Raw genomic sequence first — 12,003 nt, forward strand, 5'->3', positions numbered from 1 at the left:
TGCTTTTAGTAATTCTAAGATACTTTTCACTCTCTATATATGTGTATGCACACACATACACATGCATACTTTCTACTGCGCTTCCTGACCAGAGTGTGCAAATCATCCTCTAATTCATACCATACTGCACCAGCCCTCCCTGAAAGGTTAAGTGGACGTGCAGTAGCTCTAAGTATGGTCCCATGGTTGCTGATTGCTTGAATCTTGATACAAAGCCCCGGGATGTGAATGCAAGGCCCTCTGACATGCATCAAAATGCTCAGCAGCAGCACTCCACAAACCACGCTGTCTTTTTAAAAAATAAGCATTTCTTTGAGGACAACGAGGCTGTGGAAGAAAACTGTTTCTTAACTATCTTCCCAGAGCACAAATCTGTTCTCTCTGGAGTTCAGCAGTCAGGTTCCTGATAGCACTTCTGTGTATTGCCCACAGCTCATGGCTCAGCTTGGTCAAACGTTGGTGATTCGTCCCACTACTAGTTACTGTGCTAAGTGCTGCTTATGTTTTGAGGACCCAGAAGTTTTTATCAACTGGTGTAAAATCCATGGCCATTGTAGAACACCCCTTCTGGCATTAAAATATAGGAGGGGCCTCCTTGTCTTTCTCCAGGCTCATAAGCTTTTCCTAGTGACTATCCTTGACTGCATGGAGAAGAGATTCCCCCTAATCTGGATTTTCACTGTGGTTACCTCTATAGTCAAAACCCTGCCATAAGTTTTATAAAGGATTTAAGGATCTAGCTCCCTACCCTGCATGCTTGGGTGTCAAGCCAGAGCAGTGGATAAGATGCCCTTCATTTCATTTCCTTTTCTCTCCTCCCTCAGGTCCAAGCTGAGCTGAAACGGAAGTGGCGGAGGTGGCATCTGGAGAGGTTCCTGGGCTCTGACATGAAGTATCACCACCCTTCGTTAGGGAGCAACGGTACGAACTTCAGCACCCAGATCTCAATGCTCACCAAGTGCTCTCCAAAGACTCGTCGGTGTTCCAGCTTCCAAGCAGAGTTTTCTTTGGTCTGATGGGACGACCCACCCCAGCTGGGGCCACCTGAGAGCGAGAAAGAGGGAGACCACCAGGAGCGTAACATAAGCCAAAACGTTATTTTTAAACAAGACACTCCCCGTGAGTCAACAAAGGACACAAAACTGGAAAAGCCACTGATGTCCTGAGCAAGAAGGGACAAGCCAGGATGCAGAGATGTGTTTTGTTTTGTGTGGGGGGTTGTTAGACTTTTAACTATAAGCTTACCCCCTTGGTGATGGGGAAACTCATGAATTGGCTACAGCGGCTGTAGCCATCATTGGCTATGATGGGGAAGCTCATGACTTGGCTATCAAACTTGTGCATAACTCCAGCAAGCGTGGGGACTGCCGGGGAAGTATCTGATACGCTCATAAACAGAGGGCGGGGGATATTTCATGAGTTCAGAGACAGCTTCTGTGAAAGACAGATGCTTTTTTACTTTTTTTAAGTGAGCCAATTGAAAAAAAAAGTTGCAATGTGCCAAGGGTCTGAGTGGTAAAGGAGCATAGTACGAGGAGGAAGGTATCGCAAGTATAGGGGCAGCTTACAAGAGACTGCAGGCTCATGCATTTGCAGATGGAGGTACATGAGCTCTCACACCAGAAAGTTCTCGTAAAGCTGGAGTCGGCGTGGGATCTCCATCTCTGATGTTCTGCTTTGCCCACCAAAGTATCACCGCCGCCGATGATGCCCCCAGAACATAGCTTGCTGAGAAGCTAAACTGTGAATGCCCTTTTCTGCACTATACTTGTTAAGGGTGACTCGTTTTTATTTTTAACAGGAAACAATAGCTTTGCATGTCTAACATGTTAAAAAAAAGGGGGGGGGCAAGTGCCAGCTCAGTAGCATGGTTATGTCGTCCATCCTGATTAAGCTGCTGTAAATCTTGGCCAATTATTGCAACAGGACTCTGAGGACAGGGGAAACAATATTGGTTTCTAACAGGTTGGTACCTGAATAAGGCACTCTGGGTGGGAGGAGGAGATACCAAATTCTTGCAGTCTTTAACTGAATTAGACCCATTGTAAGGAACCGCTATGGAGAACAGAGAATTGGTTTAAGAGCAGCTGGCACAATGGTCGTCATCAGAATAAAGTCAGGTCCACTCATAACTGCCACTGTAGAGATTAGGAAATACCAAAGGAAAGATGATGAAACTATTACATTGGAACCACTGAAGCAGAAATCAATCTGTTTTTATCCCTCAATGAAGGCATCATTAGACCTTTAGAAAACCACCTGTTTGCTAACAGTTTTTAAGTTTACATTGGAAATTACTTGAAGGGTGTCCCCAGCTCCCTGCTTTTTCTTTACATGCTCGGGGTGAAAATTAGCATTGTTCATACATGCCAGACTGGCACCCTCTAGATACTGAAGTCCTATGCTCTCTCCAGTCTTAGATCTGCATGAGCCGTGGCAGTGCAAGTTTCTCTCTATGTGCCACCAAGTCCTTTGGCAAGGTGTCTCATTTTAGTCTCCATAGCCTTGGTCTGATACAAGTGCAAGTCACTTGGTTTAAAACGATGCAACTCTTAAGTTACATTGGTGTGTGTTTGATGAGAGGTGGGGCCTGCCGTGGATCTTTCCATAAGAGACACTCACATTAGGGGATTGAGTAGAGCACATCCAAGTGATCTTTCTCAGTGGGCTGCTCTTTGGTCGGGAAAGATTTCTACCACCTTCCCTCCATCAAAAGTAATAATGCCGCATTAAGAAGACAATATGTGCTCATTCTATCACGACACTGCCAAATGGAGGTCTCCTACTGTACATCTGGTCACTGGGCGTTATGTGACGGGAATGCCTTCTTTCAGCTTTGCTTGGCAGACGTCATGGTTCTGTACCAAGCAATTGCATCATTTCCTGCAGGACAGCTGAAAATCCCAGTCATTGAACCAGTTTTCTGTCATCTGCTTCGTGGGTCCCACTGCAGCGGGCCAAACTCATTCCTGGAGCGGTGGCTGATGTGAGTGCCTCCTGTACATAACCAAGAGCAGGGTTTATGGCTCGGTCCACTGCTGCTCACTCTGATGGCAATGGAAAAACGTCTTTAGGTGCCAACGTCCAACATACAGGTGGCACTGAGATTCTCAGGAACCCCCATTCAGCTACTGCTTAACTCTGAGAACATTTAAAAGTTGCTCTAATTGGTTTAAATCCCTAACATGAGACCGAACCACCTAATCCTGACACTGCCAACCTGTCCTAATTCACACCTATGGCCCAGTGGCCATCTTAAACAAGGTACTCCCCTGACCATCTGGCCTACCCAGTCCAATCCTGTAGTCATTTTTTGGAACTTGCTTACCAATGCCAAACTCAAAAAGAAGACAGTGAGGAGAAGATGCCTTCATTATGCCTCATTTTATGGCAAGGATTGAACCCAGATCTTCCATTTATCAACGAATGCCCTAACCAATAAGCTATAATTATCCCTGTCCCTTAGTCTTTCCTATTTAACTAGTTCCTAGTTATCTTCTGTTTGCTAAACACTAGATTACAGCATTAGTGGACATGTTTATACATGTGCTTTAATGCACAGTGACTTTTACTGTGCATTAAAGCTGCACGTAAAAAACCATGACGTTATGCCAATGCGTAGTAAAATGGTCTGCACATTAAGCATCACTAAAAAAAGAGTGCAAATGCACTACTGTGCATTAGCACAGCCTAATGCACATTAATTTTGTACCTCATATTGGAGGTACTAAATTTAATGCACATTACAAAAGGTACATTAATCCATGTGTAGACACACCCAGCCTTACTCTTTCTCTGGCCTTGTGAAAATGTAAATACTCTGTCCAGGCTGGAATGCAAGAAGTTGGAAGAGGCCCACCCCAGAATATCCAACCGCTTTGTATTTGCAACATTCGGCTGGTTCAGCTCCCTGCTCCAAATCAGTCATGGGAGGAGTTTTAACCTGCCCCCACTGCATCCTCTATGAGTTAGCTAACTGCAAAGCAGTGAGGTGGAAGGAGGACACAACCGCTACCTCAATTTTCAACCAGACAATTCCCAACCTGGCTTATTTGCTGAACTACAGGAGAGGGTTCACATCTTCCGGGTGGAGAGAGATGTCTTCCTCCCCCTGGAGTTAGGCAACACTCTCTGACAGGGTTGGCACTTAAGCCCAAACCTATCTCTGCCCTTTCCAATGGTTTAGATGGATTCCCACTCCTTGTGGATCCTATTCCCAAATGCATAACTTGCCTCGTGCATTTTATAACAATCCTATAAAAATCCTAGGTGCCTCCCTCTGGGGGCAGAGCATGTAAACTGAGCATCATACTACAACCCTCAAGTCCATTAATAGACTGAGCCCTCAGACTTGTATTTGGATTTTCCCATCATCCATGGGCCTCTGGCATTCTAGGCTGAGGTAGAGAATGAGACCCCACGTGGGGTTGATTCAGTTTGTTAGGTTTATTCCTTCCCAGGGAAGAGCACGAAAGGATAAACCAAAATATAAAAAACAGCAACCAAATATTGGAGGTTAGAGAACCAGGCTGTATTCATTATCTTTGGTTCATGCTATAGCAATCTTTGGCCAGATCCTCAGTTGAAGTAAATCAATGGACCTCATGGATCGCTGGCAAGCCCAGTTTATACTGGCTACAAATATCTTAGACACAGCTGAAGCTCTGGCCCATTACCCCTGCTTCTGTTGCTGACTCTTCACTGAAAACAGGCCCAGGATCTCCACTGATAACACTTCCGTGCAGAAAAAGCAATAAAGCTTAGAGAGATGCAATGCAGGTCCCATCTTGGGTGGGGGAGAAGAAGATTGGCCTCCTTCCCCACCCCCGTGTTTGAGTCCTTTCCTGATGGTTCCCCTCATTGCAACCTTAGGACTTGTGCATTTTCATTTCTGGGCCTTCTGACTCCTTTGTTATTGGTGTGTACCTCTGCTTTGAAAGGCAAATCAACGTTTGCCTCTGCACGTGCAGTAACTCTTTAAGCAGCAGTTCAGCGATCTTCAGTGGAACTAGAGAGGCCACTTAGCATAAATGAGCTTGCATTTAGGAAATGCATTGAACAAGGATGATTAGTGATGTACCTAGCCAAAGGACCACATCCATCCCCTGATCCAAGCCTGCTATTCCCTATGTTAATCACTAAGGAGTTCCATAGGAAAACCCGAAGTCAGGAAGCGCCCTAAACTCAACTCCTCACATCTGAGCAGTTCAAGAAGCATTACCAGATTTTGATACTGAGGCTATGAGGCCTCCGAATGCCATATTCACAATTACTTTCTTGTGCAGCATCCAACTGGATGCCTATTATATTGTCAACCTAATGTTCTGAGAAGAGAGCGTTAAGTTCATATCTGCTCAGATGGACACAGCAATACTTGTGATGCAGACAATGTAAAGCTGGCAGGTCAGCAGTGTTTGCCTCGTATTAAGATAAGATACAGCAGTTGAGTCTATATAGTTGGGCATGATATGACAGACATTACAGTGAATGGAATGACATGCCAGCTGCATTTGACTGGATCTGGCCATGATTTAGCTCTCTTATGTTGGGAATTGAACCATACAACTTTGCCTTCTTTGGCCACAGCCTGTGAAAAAGTCAGGAACCTTGTGCAATTCAGATAAACCATATGAATGATATTGTCCTGGGCAATTGCGGAAGATAACTGTAATCCAGTATTCTTAAGTTGAATGACCCTTTATACATCATAATCCTGATTGCAGTTACTCTGGTATAAGATGGGAATAACCACCACCACCACTGAGTTACAATGGTGCCCGTAAGAAAAGAATCAAGAAAAAAGCAACTAAATCCTTTGAGGGTCTGAGCCTGTCTTTGGGACTCTTGAAATTCAAAAACAAAGCCTGATCTCAGTTATATTAAGGATATTTTGGTGGAATAACTCCTGATTTACACTGAAGTAACAGATTTAAGAAACTAACCCAATTATAATGGCAGCCGGCTTCCTGCTTATACCACCATGAGATCAGAATCTCTCTCGTGAATTAATTCTCCAAACACCTCAGTGATTAAATAGAGCTTAGCATCCCAATTTGGGATATGGAGAGGCTGAGGACCAACAGGTCAGCTGTTTGCCAAAGGCCAGAGAGGTCATCAGTAGCGATGTTGTAATCTAGGCATTGCTAGCTCGCAGTCCTGAGTTCTAACCATTAGGCTCTTTTCTCCTCTAGAGCAATAAGAAATGAGCTGGCTGTATGCTGGGATTAACAATAGTGTTGTGAAGAAATGACAGGCTCTGGGTAAACTTCAGGTCATGAAGCCTTGATCCTTGCCACAGAAGTACTCCATAGGGTTTGTTATCAGTGTGCTATCAGGAAAATGGCAGCAAAATCCAAACACGTATAAACACATGTTATTCTGGGAGTGGTGCAGCTGCAGTTGGTACCTGTAAGGCATCACCAGAGAAGTGACACAATGAATTGGCTTGAGAGGTAACTGAACATTACATTTCATTCACAGTTCAGCTCGGTGGCCAAGATAGCACTGACCTGTGTGCACATCAAAGAACAAGAAGAAAAAAAAAAAAAATGAGCCAGGCCAATACTTAAAACCCTATGGTGACAAGTGGTTTACAAACCCTACGACAGGTACATGCATGTCAACTGATGAAAGATGGTCTGTTATTGTATAAAGTTACCTCTTTATAAGGTAAGGGAAAGAACAGCTATGGACAGATTTGACGTTCCTTGATTCAACAACCTGAAGTTGTAAATGACTTTATATGGTCCTTAGGGAGAAGGCGCCTTGTCCCCCTCAACCATCATCTCTTCCACTACCTGGTTCTTCACCCTCCCACTGACTTCAGTGGTCAACCTTGAAAACTTGCCAGGTCCCTTACATCATGTTCACAGTTTTTTAACGTGAAGCTTTAATGCACAGTGAAATAGTCTACTGTGCATTAAAGTGCATATGCAGCTGGGCATTTGTACCATTTCACATTGCATATAGGTACAGAGAGGGAGATAGTGTAGGGAGGAATACCAAAGGACAAGTATAATGGGGAGAATGTATTTATCTCCTGGAAAAAGTGGCAAATTTTGGAGGTGCATAAAATCCGAGGGTCATAGGGTTGGAAGGGACCTCGAGGGTCATCTGCATGAATCCCCAAAGGAAAAGTATATGGAAGTTAACTCAATGATCAGATCTGAATGAAGCTCTGCTAACCTGGAAACATTTTGAGGACTTGCACACATCTGCACCAGAGTAATGTGCATCCATTTTTGAATATCGAATATAAATTATACCAAGATCCGGAGTGGACAGAGAGCAGGTTATCCTCTTAAAGTGCCTCACTGCAAGGTACTGGAGCAGCCAGTAGCAAACCTGTTTACATTGGGCAAAACAGCTACCTTGCATTGGGCAAAACAGCTATCTCAACTTATGTTAAGACCTATTGTGCCTTCACATAAGTTGTAGACACAATAGCTACACTGATGTAACTTATGCTAGCTTAGGTTTATCCCTAATTCTTGTAGGGGTACGTCTAGACCAGAAGAGGGAAGGGTACCGTGGTACAAGGGTTTACATTATCTACTCATTGTTTACAGTGGTATACAGGTCAGTTAACACCATCATAAATGTGTTGTGTCCAAACCCTCCGTTTTCACTGGACCTACTTTGCTGCATAAGCCCAGTCAGAGTAGCCCGTCCTTTGGTTAATTTAATGCTGACTTTCTCACCTCTGTGCCTCTTGTATCCAGTGCCACTGTGATGTGATTTGTCTTCTCTCTAGTGCCAGTGGAATGTATTCATGTTTAAAACCAGGGTGGGTACAACACTATATATGTCTGACAGCCAGGACTCCCATTAACAAACTGTCTTGGACTGGAACAGAGTGCTTCCAAGTAGGAGCGTAGGTTTATCTATGATCCTCTCTCAGTCTGTAAGAGAATGTTTCTGAGTAGGATCATAGGTTTGTAGGAAAGTAGGGCTGAAAGGGACCTCCGAGGGTCATCTAGTCCAGGCCCCCGCTCAAGGCAGACTCATCCCTAACTAAACCACTTCAACCAAGTGTCTGTCCAACCTGCTCTTGATAAAACTTCCAAAGATGGAGATTCCCCAACTTCTCTAGGTAGCCTCTTCCAATGCTTGACCACCCTCAGAGTCAGAAAGTTCCTCCTAATCTCCACCTTACATTTCGCCTGGTGCACCTCCTAGTACTCCTTATGCTTCCCCTCCCTTGCACCTAGTCCTAGGTTTGTTCACCCTACCAAATCTACCTGTGTAAATGAAGCACTTGGTTCTGCCCTCCCCCGAGCGTCTCTTCTCTGATTGTGAATGTGCCAAAATTTGCAGAGATGGGAGAGTAAAATCCAGTGCTCCCTTCCTTCCAGTATAACCTTGCACTTTTCATATATGCAAGCCTATCTGCAGCAGTCTATGGGCATGTACACAGGTCTCCATGCCACACTCAAGGCTGCTAATAAAGTCCTGCCCATTCCCTCCCACTGCACACTCCAGCACAATAATACACCCCCCTAGGAGCAGTCAGCGATCTTGAGATTGGCAATGGAAGGACATCCTGAGAGCAGCCTCATACCCTCTGTTCCAGGTTGTGGCATCCAAAGCAGAAGTCATTAAAAAAACAGGGCTTTTTATGGCAGCCTTGAAAGAGCAGCATGGAGTTAATATCAATAAACCCCATATCTCCTTACCATTGTAGAAAAACTTAGGGGGTCCTTTTTCCCATTTATACTGGTATAAAGCTAGAGTGACGCCATACCATCATTCTAGGGCAGTTGAGAGAAAACCCAAGGCCCAGACTCAAACTGCTCAAACTCTGAAGGGTCTCCAATGTGGGAGGGGTAGGGAGTTGATTTGCAGCCTCACCTTTTCTCCTTATGTCTCCAAACCCAGGATTTAAATAACAGCCTTGTGGCAACTTGAAGTTACTTAGTCATGACCTGTTGTCCTTTCCCTTTAAGTTCTATGGAGATGTAGGGGATGGTCAGGGAGGAAGAGAGTATCAAGCACCAATGGTTTGTCTGAATAGCTAAGTCATCACTTGCATGCAGTAACTGTGGGAAATACCTCCCGATGGAGAGAAGACCCCAGTTTTTTACCCGTCTTATCTGTAGTCCCATACTTATCACAGGAGTCTAAAGGGCAAGATTATCGAAGACTAAAGGTAGGGACCAGCAGCCCCTTCAGTTCATCCTAAGGGGGAAATCTAAGGGCTACACCTCTGCTGGTGTGAGCGGACTTTGATTTATACCAGCTGAGACTTGGGCCCAGTTTCTTGATACTGTAAACTTGTATATAAAAGGTAACAAGACCAGCACATTAAAATACATCAACTTCTGATACCATGTGGACTGTAAAGAGACATTCAAAAGATGTGATTGAAATGCCAGAACCCTCCCAACCATGTTTTCCAAACAAAAAGGGTTTCAAATGAAACTCAACTTGGTCTTGTTGTTCAGGAGCTGGCATTGTGTGCCTCCCCCCTCCTCCTCACTCAAGGCGCAGGCATCTCTTCTTCTGTAAATAGGCTTTCAATATAATGACTTCTGCTTGAATGCGATGCGGATAGTCAATTCAATCTCCTCCCTAAGAACTTTTATTTATCTACACACTCATTACATATTCTTCATGACCATGAGAATTGGCTGCCACTCCTGGGGCAGATGTAAATGCCACCATGTTTTCATGACTTTTTACCTTGTGTTATTTATTTAGTCCCAGCTCTGTACTGTAAATATGCAATGGATTTCTCCCCTGTTTCCTTTCCCATGTATTCGGTTCATCTCAGAAGCATCTCCTTGGTTTCCAAGGGAATACTTTTCTGTGGTTGTCACTGCTGAAAGCAAGCAATAAACCAACATAAAGGCATTTTGTGCACACTTCTAAACTGCAAGTTGATTTTTTTCTTTCAGTTTTTTGGGGGGGCACAGAGAGCCAGGGCAAATTCCCCAAGAAGAACTGATCTGGCAGTACACTGATGAAGAAGATGCTCCTTCATCCCATAGATGATAACAATTTCCCATCTTACACACTAAGCAGGATGGGCCATGTCTCTATATCATGGGAGATTTTCCACAAGACGCGCTAGGGCATTAAAAGAAGCCACAGCAATTTCAGCACAAGTGACACTCCATGCAAGACACAATGTCACGCTGTGTGATTTGGTGGCTGGAGGGGAAAGGCAAGGAGATGAGGTGGCCTTATGGATGAAATGAAAGACCACTGCCCTGACTCCTTGTAATTCTTAAGGAATCCCAAACTTTTCCTGATCACTAGAGTTGTGAAAGCCAGGTGTCCTGGACAAATTCCAGGCGGCTACCTCAAGCGCCAACCATCTGTTCTAAAAAAGTAAAGGTTTCCTTTCTTCATTTTCTATGTGGGAGTGATGTTTAATGTAAGTGGGTTATATTCTCCCAAAGCTGTGCTCCATCCCAGGTGTATCATTAAAGGACAAGGTGATTTGTGCATGCACATGTGTGTGCATACACAGTTACATATACTTTTACTGTTACACGCTTAGCAGATGCTGGCCAAACTCCAGTCACTTTGCGCAGAAAGCTGGTAGATCTTCCCATGGGGCACTGGCCAGAGGAGTCTAGTCCTAAAGCTACTCTAAGTTATGCCACAGACTGGTCTGGTTCCTGGCCAGGCCTTAAGACTGGATGATTGTAAAGATGGCTTCAAGACACCTTTACCTCTATTCCTCTGCCCCATAATTCCACACTAAGCGCCGCTCAAATAGACTGGAGAACCAAAGCTGTATTGAGTAAATAAAAGCAAATTGTCCAAAGGTGGTATGATTGGTATGTTTAACCTGCAACACCCACATTCAAGCATGCAACTGTAGCATCTGTTGTTTTGGGGGGTTTTTTTAAAGCAATACCCAAACCTAGTGTAATTTCATGTTCTTCATCACACTTAGCACTTACAATGACAGCAGATATGACCACCACAGTCACAGAAGCAGCTTTTCAGCAGCAGAGTGCAAATCTGCCTGGATTGCTTCCAGTCTGAACTAATTGAAAGCTAGTTCAGAGATTGTTGCACTCCTGTCACCACAGAGTAGGCAGCATTACAGACCCAACGTTCCCAGTTGCACACAACAGTAGTATCTATGCTGATGCTCAGTCTAATTATCACAGCTGACCGTGTTTGCACACAGCATTACACGGAGTATCTACGTGGGGTGCTTGGCTGTGCATTAACATAGTTTACTGTGAAGTAAACGTGCACCTACACATGCATATGCTTACTATGCAGTAAACCTCCCTAATGCTGAGTAAATTTGATACCCGCAAATGCAAGTAGCACATTTACTCAAGATTAGTAACAGTGCAATAGTGCTCATGTAGATGCCTGACGGGGAGCAAAATCTGCTCCTGATCAGCTGTCTGCTAGGGTGCAGAAGATAGCTCCCTCCCTCTGGAAGCTACCTGCTGCCAGGGCAGGCTCTGCCCCGCATGCCAGGTTGGAACTATGTCCCCCTGCCCTGGCAGCATGGAGTGCTAAACCCCCTGCTCTGAGATTGGGATGGGGCGGGGGGCTGGGAGACCCTCATTTCCCAACACCAGCCCCATGACTGCAGGACTAGTGCTAGGAGACAAGAATCTCCCAGAACTGGGCCTGTGGTCACCAAGTCGGCACTGGGAGTTCCCTGCTGGTTCAGGAAACTCTGCGCTCATGGAGCTGGGCAGGAAACAAGTCCCACAGCCTGTTACTCCCCCTCAACTCCAGGCTTACAGGGCAGAGCAGGGAACAAGCTGTCCAGCCTCTGCCCTGTGTGCAGGGCAGATGCTGGAGAGTGTCCCGGTCAGGGACAGGTCCCAGCCCTGTCCCCCGATCAGGTGATTGAGGCACAGGGATTGAAAAAAGATGCAAGGGTGGGGTAGGTCCCAGCCCCCTGTCCCCCTCTGGCAGCTCTTTCCAAGTCTCCTGCCCCTGACTGGAGAGCCAGACCCAGGAGCTCCCTGCTGCCAGGGCAGGGGGACATTATCCCTACCCCAACCCCCCCCCCACACT

General features: G+C 45.3%; 1 protein-coding gene across 1 annotated transcript in view; it reads left to right on the forward strand.

The window, feature by feature from the left end:
- Positions 1 to 9,869, forward strand: part of LOC149865138 (vasoactive intestinal polypeptide receptor-like) — a 178,003-nt gene extending 168,134 nt beyond the window's left edge. The window contains exon 13 of the mRNA XM_090047844.1: positions 825 to 9,869. Coding sequence (XP_089903970.1) covers positions 825 to 1,016 — 192 coding nt within the window. The 3' untranslated portion in view covers positions 1,017 to 9,869. The remainder of the gene's footprint in view (positions 1 to 824) is intronic.
- Positions 9,870 to 12,003: the final 2,134 nt, after the last annotated feature.

The sequence above is a fragment of the Crocodylus siamensis genome, chromosome 5, assembly GCF_052110815.1.
Source record: "Crocodylus siamensis isolate JL-2025a chromosome 5, ASM5211081v1, whole genome shotgun sequence".
Taxonomy (NCBI): Eukaryota; Metazoa; Chordata; order Crocodylia; family Crocodylidae; genus Crocodylus; species Crocodylus siamensis.